At 34.2% G+C, this 16,615-nt stretch overlaps 1 protein-coding gene across 8 annotated transcripts in view; it reads right to left on the bottom strand.

Annotated features, from left to right (window-relative positions):
* DNAI4 (dynein axonemal intermediate chain 4) overlaps positions 1-16,615 on the bottom strand; it is a gene marked incomplete at its 5' end in the record, with an annotated part of 132,838 nt that overhangs the window by 107,076 nt on the left and 9,147 nt on the right. For all 8 annotated transcript variants that reach the window (XM_082356766.1, XM_082356765.1, XM_082356764.1 and 5 more), the window contains 3 exons: positions 356-468; positions 1,817-2,001; positions 15,806-15,989. In XM_082356766.1, the coding sequence (XP_082212892.1) occupies positions 356-468; positions 1,817-2,001; positions 15,806-15,989 (482 nt within the window). The remainder of the gene's footprint in view (positions 1-355; positions 469-1,816; positions 2,002-15,805; positions 15,990-16,615) is intronic.

The following is a 16,615-nucleotide window of genomic DNA, read 5'->3' as shown; positions in this document are numbered from 1 at the left end:
GAGAAGCCCACGCACCGCAATGAAGAGTAGCCCCCGCTCGCCACAACTAGAGAAAACCCGCGCACAGCAACAAAGACTCAATGCAGCCAAAAATAAATAAATAAATATTTTTTAAAAATTAAAAACAAAAAAAACAGGGTCTGTGATTACTGAGGCTGGTGGTGCAAGAAAGTCATTTGAGAATTTTAAAAAATATATAAACATTACCCTGGTATTTCTCATATAGCTACTGCACAGGCCAGCATTTGGGAATGATTACCATAGTTCTTCTATCTCAAGCACCCAAAAAATAATGAGCACATTTGCTAAAGAAATAATGAACTGTTACTGAAATAAAAGATTGGATTTTCATTACCTGTAAAACTAGCCAACCTTTCCCGTTTAAAGGATGGTTCTTCTAGATCTTCTACCATTGATTCAGTAGTGGATGTACTTGACTTAGAAACTGTACTGCTTCCTAAAACTGACCTTTAATAATGAATAACAACATTATTTATTTAGATATCCTTATGGGCAATTAAATGTATAAAAGAAAACATTATCAGATTGAGAAATCAAATATACTGTAATCATATGAGCAAAGTTGATAAAAATAAACTAGTTCTTTAAATATTGAGTTGATTTTTAATGTTCTTTAAGTAAAAAGTCATTTTAAATATACTTTAGAAATAAGACATGTCAAACCTATGCCTAAAGACCTTCAATGGATTCTCAACAGTATGTTTAGGATAAAAATCCAAAACACAGCCTACCTACCGAGACTCTCCGTCTTATCTTCATTATCAATATTCTCTCCCCCCACTTTCTTTTTTTAAGTTTCTCAAACTTATGGAGCTCTCTTACCTCAGGGCCTCAGCCTGGAATATTCTACCCTTCATTTTTCACCAGGTTTCTGCTCATTTTTCAAATCCCATATTAAATGCAATTTATTCAATTTGATAAATGTCCTCTCAAGACTTAATTTAAAATAAAATTTATATACTTGGTGGGAAATCAATACACTGAAGAATCCAAAAATAATTTCCTTTAAACATAGAAACTTAACATTACTCCATGATATTACATACTTTTTTCCTTTCTACTTATAGTTCCAACTGCCCTCCGAAAGGTTGGGTTCAGTTTACTGGAATATCCTTTGTTTTGCGGAGAACTACCATGGCTTCTGTATGCTAATTTGGAGGCAGACTCTAGAGCAGCATATTTTCTCCTAAAATTTCGTGCTTAGTTAACATCTGGAACTTTTAATTTATCAGATTGAAAGTTACACACTAAAGTATTTCCCCATAATCTTTAGATTGTTTTAGGAGTACTGTTTTATTATGGCAAAGACTGAATTTCTCTATTGGAAGCACTAAAAATTTTCAATTATATAAGTATCTACATATGTAAATGCAAAACATGTCATTTACCAAAAAAAAGTTATAAAACAAGAGAGAAATCAAACCCTAGGAGAACAAGGATTTGTATGGAAGAATAGGGAGGGAAAAAAAGGAAAGCTCCTAAACTGCAGCGTAAAAGAAACTGAAGAAAACTGAAGAAATACGTCTGTGATGCTAGGTCGCATCTTTTGGTTCCTCAGGAAATCTTGAGTAAAATCTGTATATTTTTTCACAAATGTTTTGGTGTAAGTGTAGGGGAACACCTGACATGCAAGCTCTACATCTAGTTAAAACATGAGAAGAACACAGAGGTGGCACACTAGGATGAGAGAGCGGAGCTGGGAGACTGGGGACAACTGACATCTAAGTTACATATGTGCAACTTAAATGAAAATACATAAGATATAGAAAAAGAATCATAGAATAGTATACTCTACCTTGTAAACTGCCCTAACATACTAGGATTTATTGTATTCTGATAAAGGCTATAGGAAGCTATAAAGTCTGATGTACGTGATCCTTCTTGTGATGTCAATAGTTTATTTGGCTTTGCTGTACCAGTATATGGATCTGGATGGTAGAGAGGTCTGGGAGTAACATCAACTCCATGTATATCAGTCACCTGTAGAAAATAGTTATTTAAAATAAAATAAGTAAAAAAGACAGGGTTTCTGAATAATCGGTCCTAAAAAACAGAGATAAAAATAGTAGAAAAAAGATAAATATAATGTTTGTAGGATAGGACAAACATTAAAAATTTAATGATAAAAGATTTTATGCTTAAAAAGTTTCTTAACTGAGGCATACACTTTTTTAAAAGTCTTATTCATGTTTTACCTGTATATAAGAAATATATACTAATTTTGAGAAAATTCAAAAATATAGAAAGATTATTCATTCAGATTGTTAATATTTTGGTATATTTAATTTTTTATGTATAAGCTTTAAAAACCACAACTTTTCATTTAACATTTTATTAATAAATATTAGCCAAGTTATTACACATTTTTGGCTTATTTGTTTTTGGCTAATTTTTAGTATTTTTAATTATGAAATTTAACACATACAGAAATATAATTAAAACATAACCATATAGTTAAATAATGCAAAGCAAATGTTCTTATAATCACAACTAAAGTAAAAAATTAGAACATTGATAGAACCTCCAGGAGACTTTGCCCCTCCTAGATCACAAGCAGCTCCCCTAGCTTTTGCTTCTTCTGGTTTACTGCCTCTCCCTCCTTCCCAGTGAATATCATTAACTTGATTTTGGTAATTATTTTCTTTCTTCTTTTTAAAGTTTTATTAAGTATGCATTCCTAAACAATAACACTTACTTTTTATAACTTATATTGAAGTAAAATATACATAGAGATGTGCACATATAAATGCACACCTTAATAAATTTTCATAAATGGAAGACACCCAGGCACCTAGCATTCAGATTTAGAAACAGAAAATTACCAGCATCTCAGAAGTTCCTTCTGTAAGAGTCACTATCTCCCACCAAAGGTAATGATTATACTGACTCCATGGATTAGTTTTGCCTGTTTTTGAACTTCACTTTGATGGAATCATGAAGCACGTACCCTTGGTATCTGGTTTCTTTTTTTCAATGTTATATTTGTGAGAGCCCTTCATATTGTTAAGTATAGCTGTAGATGGTTCATTTTCATTGTTGTACAATAATATTCCATTGTGTGAATATATCACAATTTTATACATCTATTTTATTGTTCATGGACATTTCTGTAGTTTCCAAATTTTTGGCTATTACAAATGATGCCACTGAGCTTCCCTGGTGGTGCAGTGGTTAAGAATCCACCTGCCAATGCAGGGGACATGGGTTCGAGCCCTGGTCCAGGAAGATCCCACATGCCGCAGAGCAACTAAGCCCATGCGCCACAACTACTGAGCCTGAGCTCTACAGCCCGCGAGCCACAACTACTAAGCCCATGTGCCATAACTACTGAAGCCCTCGCGCCTACAGCCTGTGCTCCACAACAAGAGAAGCCACCGCAATGAGAAGCCTGCACACCGCAACGAAGAGTAGCCCCCGCTCGCTGCAACTAGAGAAAGCCCGCGAGCAGCAACGAAGACCCAACGCAGCCAAAAATAGATAAATATATTTTAAAAAACCAAAAACAAATGATGCCACTAAGAAGATGGTTGTACATGTGTTTTGCTGACTATACTGTATGAATTTATGTTGGGTGTATACCTGTGTGAAATTCCTGGTTATTGGATTATTTATATGTTCACATATAGTAGATACAGCTGAAAGGTTTTCTCAAGTGGTTCCCACCAACAAAGTATGAGAGTTCTGGTTGCCCCATATTTTGCTTAGCACTTAGTATTGATATTTACCAAGTTTATCAATGTAATTTAGTTTTGCCTGTTTTTAAAATGTATATAAATAGCCATATATTATAACAGAATTATCTGACATCTTTTGTTCAACAGTATGCTTTTATATATCTCTCCATGTTGTTGCATGTATCATAGTTCATTCATTTATTGGTGACTGTAGTCTGTTGGATTAGTATATCATATTTTATTTATCCCTTTTACTTTTAACAGACATTGAATTGTTTCCAGTTTTTGGCCATCATGAAAACTGTTTCAATAAACATTTATGTGAAAGCATACTGTTAAACATGAAAATGTATTTCTGTAGGGGATATATAGATGTGGAATTGATGAGTCAACTTGATTAGATAACACCAAACTGTTTTCCAAGTTGATTGTAAAACTTTTCAAGATTACCAGCATTGTGACAGTTGCTGTTACTCTACATTCTCATCAACAACTAGCACTGCCAGATATAGAAATGTAAACCAGTATGGGTATAGGTATACAGGTATCTCATTTTGACTTTAATTTTCATGAAATTAAACTTCTTTTCATGTGCTTATTCCCATCTTGACTTCCTTTTTTTTGAAGGAAAATATCCCATACAAGTCCTTTGCACACTTTTCTGTTGAGTTCCGTCTTTTTTTAAATTGATGATAGAGTTCATTAAATGTTCTGACTATGAACCCTTTCTAGTTTATGTGTTGAAAATGTCTTCTTTCACTCTATGGCTGCATTTTCCTTGTAGTATCTTTTAATGAATAGAAGTTCTTCATCTTAGCGTAGTCAAATTTATCATGTTTTCCTTTATGGTTTACGCCTTAGATGTCTCATCCAAGAAACCATTCCCAATCCTGAAATTATGAAGATATTTTTGCTTTTCATGTTTAGATCTATAATATACCCAGAATTGAGTTTCGTGTATAGTATGAGGAAGGAAGCCAATATATTTTTATTCCGTGTGAATACCCAATTGTCTCAACAAGAATTTTTGAAAATCCTGTTATTTCCCCATTACTCTCTAGTGCACATTTATTATAAAACAAGTGTTTATATGTGCCTGAGTCACTTGTAGGCTCTCTGTCTATACCTTTGTTAATGTTACACTTTATATAAAACTTGGTATCTAGGAGAGCAAGTCCTTCCACAAAGTTCTTATTCAAGAGTATCTCGGTTATGCCTAAGCTTTAGCAGCTTTATATAAATTTTAGACTTACCTTGACAAGTTCCTGAAAAAAATACAATGAAAAAAAGAACTGAGATTTTGACTGAAATTGCAAAGAATCTATAAATCAAAATTTGGGTATAATTGATACACTTACAATACTGACTCTTTCTATGCATAAACATGTTCTATCTCTCCATTTGTTTGGGTCTTGTTTAATGTCTCCCAGTAAAATTTTATAGTTTTTACAGTATAGGTATGTGCATCTTTGTTATATTTATCCACAAGTACTTAATGTGCTATTATAAATGGTATCATTTAAAAAATATGTAATTTTTGAAATGTGTGTTGCTGGTATATAAAAATATAATTGTTTTTGGTTGTTTTTTTTTTGATATCCAATAACCTTGCTAAACTCTTATTAATTTGATAATTATTAATAGGTGACTTAAAATTTTATATGTAGGTAATTGTGTCATCTACAAATATTCAATGTTTTGTTTCTTTCTTTCCAATTCTTACATTTTTCATTTCTTTTTCTTGCCATACTGAAATGGCTAAGACTTCCAAGAATGTTGGATAGAAGTGGATCCTTCTTAGGAATGCTTTACCATTAAATACGATCAGTGCTGTAGGATTTTATAAATCAGATTAAGGAAGTTCCTTGTGATTGCCAGTTTCATAAGAACATTTTAAATCATGAATAAAATTTTAATCTTATCATATAAATACTTTCTGTATTGAGATGATCAAGTGCTTTTTTCCTTTAAGCTATATATGAATGTGGTGAATTACACTAATGGATTTTTAAATGTTAAACCAATCTTAATTTCTTGGTATAAATGCAGCTCCTCATGATATATTATCTCTTTTTATTGTTATTGAATTTTGTTAACATTTTATTGAGGATTTCTCCATCTATGTTTGGAGAGATTGACTTGTAATGTTTCTTTCTCATATTGTTGTAGTCAGATTTTGATATCAAGATATTTCTAGCCTCATAACATGAGTTCTGGAGTATACCCATTTCTCTTGTTCTGTTTTTGTTCTTATGTGTTTGGCATATATCACTAGTGAAACCATCTGGGCCTGGAATTATCTTTGAAGAAAGATTTTTAAATTACTCATATTAATTTCTTTAATACCTTCCAATTTTCATTTTTGCTTGTCTCTTGGTAAAATGTAAGTTTTTAAGGAATCTTTCCATTTTATATTCATTTGCAAATTTTGCAAAATTTAAAATTGGCATAAAGTTACACACAATCTGCATAATTATCTTTTTAAATAGCTTTTAAAGTGTACAAGTCAGTGGATTTGAGTGTATTCACAAATATGAGCAGCCATCACCACAGTTAATTTTAGAAATTTTTTTATCACCTCAAGAAGAAACTATATCCTTTAACTCTGACTCCCTAACCCTTGTCTTCCTCCCAGTCCTAGGCAACCACTTAGGTATTTCGTGTCTCTAAAGATTTCCCTGTTCTGGACTTTTATGTGAGTGGCATCACATAGTGTGTGGTATTTTGATTGGCTTGTTTCATTTAACATAATGGTTTCAAGATTCATCCATGTTGTTGCATGCATCAGTACTTCATTCCTATTTGTGGTTGAATAATATTCTACTGTATGAATATACCACATTTTGTTTAGCCATCTGTCCATTGATGGACATTTGGGTTGTTCCCACTTTTTGGCTATTATGAATAATACTGATATAATCATTCATGTACAAGTTTCTGGGTTGGAAATATATCTTAAGTTCTCTTGGGTGTATATATCTAGAGGTAGAATTGCTGGGTCATAAGATAGCAGTATGTTTAAACACCTGAATTACTACCAGACTGTTTTCCAAAGTGGCAGGACCATTTTACATTCCTATCAGTAGTATTCTGATTTCTTGATATCCTTGCCAACACTTGTCATCTGACTTTTTGATTCTAGCCATCCTACTGAATATGAAGTAAAGATCACACTGTGGCTTTGATTTGCATTTCTCTGATGACTAGTGATGTCAAGTATCTCTCCATGTGCTTTTTGACCATTTGTATACTTTCTTTGGAGAAATGAGTATTCAAATCCCTTGCCCAATTTTTAATTGGATTTTTGTCTTTTTATTATTGAGTTGTAATTCTTTATATATTCCCGATACAAATCCCTTAACAGATATATCGTTTGCAAATATTTTCTCCCATTCTGTGGGTAGACTTTTTACTTTATTGATCATGTTCTTTGAAGCACATTTTTAATTTTGGTAAAGTTCAATTCATCTGGCTTTTTTTCTTTTGTTGTTCATATTTTTTGTGTCATATCTGAGAATCCTTTGCCAAACCAAGGTCATGAAGGTTTACCACCATGTTTTCTTCTAAGAGTTTTTAGTTTTAACTGTCACATATGTCTTTGATTCATGTTGAATTAATTTTTATATGGTATGAGGCAAGGGTCCAACTTTATTCTTTTGCATGTGGCTATCCAGTCATCCCAGCACCATTTATTGAAGACTATCCTTTCCCTCTTAAACGGTCATGGTACGCTTATCAGAAATCAGTTGACCATAGATGTGATGGGTCTGTTTCTGGACTCTCAATTCTATTCCATTGATCTGTATATCTATCCTTGTGCCAATCAGTACCACACTATTGTGATTTCTGTTGCTTTGTAGTAAATGTTGAAATTGGGAGTGTGAGTCTGCCTACTTTAGTCTGCTTTTTCAGGACTATTTTGGCTATTCTGGGTTCCTAGCAATTCCATATGAATTTTAGAATCAATTGTCAATTTGCACAAGGAAGTCTGCTGGGATTCTGATAAGGATTGTGTTGAATCTATAGAACAGATTGGGAAGTATCACCATCTTAATAATGGTAAGTCTTCCAATTCATAAATTTTGGATGCTTTCCCATTTATTTAGATCATCTTTAATTTCATTCAGTAATGTTGTACAGTTTTCAGAGCTTATGATATCATTTCTATTATTAAATTTATTCCTAAGTATTTTATTGTTTTTGATGTTATTGTGAAATTGTTTTCTTAATTTTCAAATTGTTTATTGCAAGTGTAAAAAATACAATTTATTTGTATATTGATCATGTATTCTGCAACCTAACAGAATCCATTCATTAGTTTTAATAGTTTCTTTTTTTGTTTGTTTTTTTTTGTTTTGTGTCTTTTTGGCCATGCCATGTCTTGCAGAATCTTAGTTCCCCCACCAGGGATTGAACCCGGGCCATCGCAGTGAGAGCGCTGAGTCCTAACCACTAGACCGCCAGGGAATTCCATAGTCTTAATTGTTTTTTAGTAGATTTCTTAGGAGTTTCTATATGTAACATTATGTCATCTGCAAATAGAGATTTATCTTTTCCTTTCCAATTTGGTTGCCTTTTTTTTCCCCCTAATTGCCCTACCTAGAACCTCCAGTACAATATTGAATAGAGTGGCAAGAAAATTTTGTCTTGTTCCTGATGTCAAAAGGAAAGCATCCAGTTGCATGATTGAGTTGATATTGGTGGATTTTTCATAAGTGTTCTTTATCAAGTTGAGGAAGTCCCTCTACTCCTAGTTTATTAAGTGTTTTTATCATGAAAGTATGTTGAATTTTGAAAAGTGCTTTTTCTGGATCTAGATGATCATTGCTTTTTATTCTACTGATATGAGATGTATTACACTGATTTTTAGATGTTAAAGTACTTTGCATCCCTGGGATAAATCCCACTTGGTAACTGTTATGGGCTGAATTGTCTCTCCCCACCAAAAAATTCACATGTCGAACCCCTAACCCCTAGTACCGCTAAATGTGACTGTATTTAGTGATAGGGACATTAAAGAGTTAATTAAGTTAAAATGAGGCCATTAAGGTTGGTCCTACTCCAATATAACTAGTGTCCCTAAAGGAAGAGTAGATTAGGACACTGTTTAGGCCATACAGTCTGTGATATTATGTTATGGCAGCCTTAGCAAACTAATGCACTCCAGGCATATAACTCTATATGTTAGATTTGGTTTGCTAGAATTTTGTTCAGGATATTTGCACCCACATTCATAAGAGACATTGGTCTGAAATTAATATTGAAACTAATGTGTGTCTCCTGTAGACAGCCTATCATTGGATCATGTTTTTTAAGCCAGTCTGACAATCTATGCCCCTTGTTTGGATTGTTTAATCTATCTACATTTAATGTTTTCTTGATATAGTTGGAGTTATATTTCCCATCTTACTTTATGTGTTCCATATGTCTCATGTCTTTTTTGTCCTCTATTCATCCTTTATTACTTTTTTCTGCATTGAGTGAATATTTTCTAAGGTAGCATTTTAATTTTTTAATGATTTTTTCATTATATTTTTGAGGTTTTTCTAGATGGTTGTTCTAGGGTTTAACATACACATCTTGTCAAAATTAGCTTTGGATTTATATTAGCTTAATTCCAATAACATATTGAAATATTACTCCTATATAGCTCTATTCACTATTTCCCCCTTTTGTGGTATTATTTTTATGTAAATTACATGTATTACTGTTACAAAATATAAGAAAACAGAGCCATAATTATTACTTTTCATTTTGTCATCATTAGCTTACATTACATCTTTGTTCCCATCCACCTCCTCTGTGCTATTACTGCCAAATACATAACACATATATTACATTTCTATGTGTCATAGATCCAATAATACATTATATACATGTTATTTTATATAATCGTTTTTCAAATCAGTTAAGAGGGAAAAAAGGAGGAAATGCACTAATAGTTGAATTAATTACATGATATAATAGTTGTTGTAATTACATAATTGTGTTTACTGATTTTTTTGTATGGATATGAATTACCATCTGAGGTCACTTGTTTTCAAGCTGAAGAACTTCCCTTAGTATTTCCCATAAGGTGGGTCTGCAAGCAATAAATTCTTTCAGTTTTTGTTTATCTTGGAGACTCTTTATTTCATCTTCATTTTGGAATAATAGCTTTACTGGATACAACATTCTTGGTTGAGCTTTTCCTTTAACAACTTCAAATCTGTTCTCCTCTGCCTTCTGGCCTCATTGTTTCTGATGAAAAGTTATCTGTTAATCTTATTAAGGTTCCTTTGCACGTGATACACACTGTTTTTCTCCTGCTGCTTTTAAAAAAGATTTTCTTCTTGTCTTTGACTTTCAGCATTTTTACTATAATATGTCTTCATTGATTCATTCTTGGAATTCACTGAGCTTCCTGGATGTGTAGGATATTGTTTTTCATTAAATTTGGGGTGTTTTCATCCATTATCTTTTTGAATATTTTTTCCTTTCCTTTTGTGTCTCTCTTCTCCTTCTGTTACTCCCATTATGCATATGTTGGTGTGTTTGATGGCTCTATTCGTTTTTCTTCATTCTTTATTTTCCCACTGTGTTTGGCTTGAATAATCTCTATTGATCTGTCTTCTAGTTTGCTAATTCTTCCTTCTGTCAGTTAAAATCCATTGTTGAGCTCCTCTAGTGAATTTTTAAAGTTTCAATTATTGTACTTTTCAGCTTCAGAATTTCCATCGGTTCTTTTTTATAATTTCTCTTTATTGATACTTGGTGTAACATTATACCTTCTTTTACTTCTTTAAAGCATAGTTTCTGTAATTCCATGAAGCTATTTTTAATGGCTTCTTTTAAATCTCTTTCTGTTAAATTTGACATTTGCTTCCTCCCACAGACAGCTTCTGTTGCCTTTTTTCTTGAGTATGGGTCGTACTTTGCTATTTCTGTACATGTTCCATAATTTTTTGTCAGAAATCAGAGATTTTAGATAATATATTGTAGCAACTCTGGGTACTGGAACTTCCCTCCTCCCTAGAGCTTGTTATTGCTATTTGCTTGTTTATATTTTGTTTAGTGATAACCTGGATTATTTTAGTGAGGTCTGTTTTCCCATTGCAGGTTGAACAGTGTCCCCGAAAAGAAGATATGTTGAAGTCCTAACCTCCAGTACATCAGATTATGGAAATAGGGTCTTTGCAGATTTAACCGAGTTAAGATGAGATCATTAGGGTGAGCCATAATCCAATATGACTGATGTCTTTATAAAAGGGGGAAATTTGAACAGAGACAAACAGAGGGAAGATACTGTGAAAATAATGGGGAGAACAAAATGTACAGATAGAGGATTAGAGTGATGGATCTACAAGCCAAGGAGTGTTTGGGGCCATCAGAATCTAGGAGAGAAACAGATACTTCCCTAGCATATTCAGAAGCTGCACACCCCTGCTAACACCTTGATTCCAGACTTTTAGCCTCCAGGAGTGTGAGACAATAAATTTCTATTGTTTGAAGTCATACAGCTGTTGGTACTTTGTTAAGGCACTCCTGGGAAACTAATATGCCCCCTCCCAACACCTACCCTGCAGTCCTGTTAACACACTAATGTTGCTCCTCAGGGAGGTGCAGCTTTGGGTATGCCCACAACCATCCTGCGATGCCAGAGCTACTGGTAGGGCTCTCTTCCACTCTTACCCTGACCACACTCAGCTGTTAACTTCACTAGTTGCCAGCTGATTGCTCTATTGTTTTCAACAATGCCCTGGGGCATAAATTCTCTACAGACTAATCCAATCAAATTGTGGCTCCTTCCAGGGAAGTTTCTGATGCCAATGTTCAATATTTATTCTCACTACAGGAAGGCTTCTCTTGCTGAGGAATTGCCTTATACCCTGTTTCCCTATAAACTAGCTAGCCTACAGTCTAGGGTGTATCCTCGTTAGATCAATTAATTTCCTCCCAATTGCCGTTTACCACTATGTCCACTGTTTCTGAGGGTGTTCATAGGTTTAAACTTCTCCACGCTCTGTTGCAAATAAAGCTGGTTCCTTATGGAAGATATAAGGAACTATCTGTTGTACAGCTTGCTTCTCTCCCCAGATAATATCTCTGCACCAGATCTCTGGGGTTGACAGTGGAGACAATGGTAAGCTTCTCCATGAGTGACAACCTCACTCTAGGTGTTGAGTGCTCCATGGAGGGAATAGGGCAGTAGCCTGAGGTCTTCTCAGCTTGCCTCTCCTGACATGGAACGTGATCTCATGGACCAGGGGAAGGCCCCAGGATTCTCAGTGTGCCATACCCAGGTAGAGCTCATCAGTGGGGGTTATTATGGTAAAATGCATACATTTTTCATCTTAACCACATTTAAGTGTTCATGGCATTAAGTACTTTCACATTGCTGTGCAGTCACCACCACCATCCATCTCCAGAACTCTTTTTAAGTATCTCACAAAAGTGCAACTCTGTACCCATTAAACAATAATTCCTCTTTACTCTTTCCCTGGTGACCACCATCTTACTTTCTGTCTCTATGAATTTGACTACTCTAGGTATCTCAGATAAGTAGAGTCATACAGTCTTTGTCCTTTTGTGACTGGTTTATTTCACTTAGTATAATATCTTCAAGGTTCATCCATGTTGTAGTATGTGTTGAAATTTCTTTCTTTTTAAAGGTATATACACACATACACTTTGTTTATTCATTCATCTGTTGACGGAAACTTGGGTTGCTTCCACTTTTTAGCTACTATGAATAATGCTGTGATGAAAATCGTTGTACAACTATTTGTTCAAATCTCTGCTTTCAATTCTTTTAGGTATAAACCAAGAAATGGAATTGCTGGATGATATGGTAATTCTATTTTAAAATTTTTGAGGGACAATAATACTGTTTCCATAGCAGCTGCACCATTTTACAATCCTACCAACAGTGCACAAAGGTTCTGATTTCTCTATATCCTCACCAATACTTGTTATTTTCTGTTATTGTTGGGGTTTTTTTCATAGTGGCCATCCTAATTGGTGTGAGCTGGTATCTTACTGTGGTTCTGATCTACATTTCCCTAATGATTATTGGTGTGATGTTGAGCATTTTTTCATGTGCTGTCAGCCATTTGTATATCTTCTTGGGAAAAATATTTATTCAAGTCCTTTGTCCATTTTTTAAATTAGGCTGTTTGTTGTTGAGTTGCAGTTCTTTATATATTCTGGATATTAACTTGTTATCAGATATATGATTTTCTAATAATTTTCCTCATCCCATGGGCTGCCTTTCACTCTGTTGTTGTGTCCCTTGATGCACAGAAGCTTCTAATGCTTGATGTAGTCCAATATATCTATTTTCTCTTTTGTTGTATATGCTTTTGATATCATATCTAAGAAATCATTGCCAAATCCAATGTCAAAAAGTTTTTCCCTTATATTTTCTTCTAAAAGTTTTATAGTTTTAGATCTTACCTTTAGGTTTTTGATACATTTTGAGTTATTTTTGTAAATGGTGTAAGGTAAGAGTCCTACTTCATTCTTTTGCATGTAGATATCCAGTTCTCTTAACACCTTTGTTGAAAAGACACCATTGCATGGTCTTGATATCCTTATTGTGAGGGTTTATTTCTGGGCTCTATATTATTTCATTGACCTATATGTCTGTCTTTTCTTTCTTTCTTTTCTAGCTGTGGTGGGTCTTCATTGCTGTGCGCAGGCTTTCTCTAGTTGTGGTGAGCGGGGGCTACTCTTCGTTGTGGTGCGTGGGCTTCTCATCGCGGTGGCTTCTCTTGTTGTGGAGCACAGGCTCTAGGCACACAAGCTTCAGTAGTGTGGCTCACGGGCTCTAGAGTGCAGGCTCAGTAGTTGTGGTGCACAAGCTTAGTTGCTCCACGGCATGTGGGATCTTCCCAGACCAGGGATCAAACCTGTGTCCCCTGCATTGGCAGGCAGATTCTTAACCACTGCGCCACCAGGGAAGTCCCTATATGTCTGTCTTTATGCCAGTACCACACTGTGTTGATTACTGAAGCTATGTAATAAGTTTTAAAATCAGGACGTGTGAGACCTCCAACTTTGTTCTTTTTCAAGATTGTTTTGGCTATCTGGGCTCTCTTGATAGTCCATATGAATTTTAGGATGGGTTTTTAAAATTTCTGCAAAAAATGTCACTGGGATTTTGATAGGGATTGCATTGAATCTGTAGATTGCTTTGGATAGTATTGACATCTTAACAATATTAAGTCTATGAACAAAGGATGTTTTCCTATTTATTATTGTCTTCTTTCAGCAACCTTTATAGTTATCAGTGTACATATCTTTCAACTCCTTAGTTTTTATTGCTAAAAGTATTTCATTCTTTTTGATGCTATTGCAAACAAAACTAGTTTTCTTGATTTTCTTCTTAAATTATTCACTGCTAGTGTATAGAAACAATTGATTTTTCTGTGTCAATTTTCTATCCTGCAAATTTGCTGTATTTGTTTATTAGTTCTAACAATTTTTTTAATGTGGAATCTTTAGGGTTTTGTACATATAAGATTATGTCATCTGTGAACTGAGATAATTTTACTTCTTCCTTTCTACTTTGGATGACTTGTATTTCTTTTTCTTGCCTAAGTGCTCTGGCTAGGATACCCACTACTGTGCTGAATAGAAGTGATGAAAGTGAGCATCCATGTCTTGCTCCTGATCTTAGGAGAAAAGCATTCAGCCTTTCATCACTGAGTATGATGTTAACTGTAGGTTTTACAGAACACTCCTGAGGAAATCCTTTCTCTTTCAAGTTAGTTGAAAGATTTTATTTTTAATTTTTATAATCATTAATGGATATTGAATTTTTCAAGTGCTTTTTATCTGTTGTGATAATCACATGGATTTTTTTTCAGTCTACTAATAAGGGGGAAAGTACTGACTTTTGAATATTGGAACAACCTTGCATATATTACCCCCACTTGGTCATGATGCATTATATCTTTTACATAGTGCTATTAATACTATGTAATATATATGTATAACATATACATAACGCATATAATGTGTACGTAATATGTATATAATTATTATGGACTGAATGTTTGTGTATCCCCCAGATTCATATGCTGGAACACTAATCCCAGTGTGAGATGGTATTGGGAGGTGGAACTTTGAGAGGTAATTAGGTCATGAAGGTAGAGCCCTCATGAATGAGATTACTGTCTTTATAAAAAGAGGCTAGGGAGCTAGCTAAATTTCTTTCCCCCTTGTGAGGATACTATAAAAGTTGGTAGTCTGCAACCTGGAAGAGGGTCCTCACCAGTACCTGACCATTTGTCACCCTACTCTTGGACTTCCAGACTCCAGAACTATAAGAAATAAATTTGTTTATAAGCCACCCAGTGTATGGTACTTTATTACAGCAGCCTGAGCTGACTAAATAGTTCTTAAGGTCATGAGTAGACTTTCTTCATTCCACTCTAATGTTCTTACTACCAATAATGAATTATAGGAGCCAACTGCCAATATTATGCTGTAAGATATGCTATATGGCAAAGATTCTAACAAAATCAATATATCAATACAGGCATACCTCATTTTACTGTGCTTCACTTTATTGCACTTCACAGATACTGTGTTTTTTACAAATTGAAGGCTTGTGACAACTCTGCATCCAGCAAGTCTATTGACACCATTTTTCCAACAGCATTTGCTCACTTTGAGTCTCTGTGTCACATTTTTGTAATTCTCACAATATTTCAAACTTTTTCATTATTATTATATTTGTTATGGTAATCTGTGACCAGTGATCTTTGATGTTACTATGACTTGCTGAAGGCTCAGAGGATGGTTAGCACTTTTTGGCAATAACGTTTTTTTAATTAAGTCATGTACATTGGAATTTTTAAACATAATGCTATTGTACACTTAAGAGACTACAGTATAATGTAATAATTTTTATATGCACTGGGAAGCCAAAAAAACTCAAGTGACCCACTTTATTGTGATAATGGTGTTATTCGAGTGGTCTAGAACTGAACCTGCAATATCTCTGAGATATGCCTGTATTAGAAGTTATTGTTTCAAAGCAGCATACTTTCTACCTTTAACATTTCAATCAAGTTCTTCCCAGTGTCATTTTCAAACAAACTCAGAATTCTAAAGAATATTACCCGCGTGACTGTCTTTGTGGAGGAAATATTCATTTTTTCTACTGTTTTTGGGTCAGGTAGAATCACCATGGTTTTTGACACAGCCATTCTGCTTTGGTTTGCACTAATATATCCTCCTTTCATTTGCGATCCTTTTGCTGGGCCAGTAGAGCTAATAGACCTCTTCGGCTGTGCGCCAGTGTTTCTATATCAGGAAAAGAAAACATAACACTGAGGATCCAGGATTGAAGAAAAATTAGCCAACGATAAAAAAGTAGACTTTCATTTAGAAACATGGAAACAATCTGAACATATAAACAAGAAAAAAATAGTAGCCACTTGAGAGCTCATTATGTGTAAGCATAGTTCTAGAATGTTTACAAGCACTGTGTCACTTTTTCCTCACAATAATTCTAAGAGGTTGCTATAACATTATTTTATATAAAGTCACAGAGGCTTAGAGGGAAACATTCCTACTAGAGTTGAAATTTGAACCCAGGCAGTCAGATCAAAAGTCTACACTTATTTCTCTGAGTCTCAGTTTCCTTATCTGTAAGATGGGGATAAAGATAGTACCTAATTCATCGGTTATTATGAGGATTAAATGTATTAATTTCTATACTATGGTTAGGAAGTGCCTGACACATAGCAAGCACAAATGAGTGTAGAGTGCAGTTATGTAGGCAGATTGAAGAATGAGTAATAAAATCTGGGAAAGAATATCATGTTCCTGCCTGAAAGATTACATAATAATTTTTAATAAGAGAAATTATAATCAAAATATTTGTATCCAGGAGAAAAAATATGATTTCACTTTTGGATCAATTCTCT

This window comes from Balaenoptera borealis, assembly GCF_965194805.1.
Source record: "Balaenoptera borealis genome assembly, chromosome: 1".
Taxonomy (NCBI): Eukaryota; Metazoa; Chordata; class Mammalia; order Artiodactyla; family Balaenopteridae; genus Balaenoptera; species Balaenoptera borealis.
This window is presented reverse-complemented; position numbering and strand designations above follow the sequence as displayed.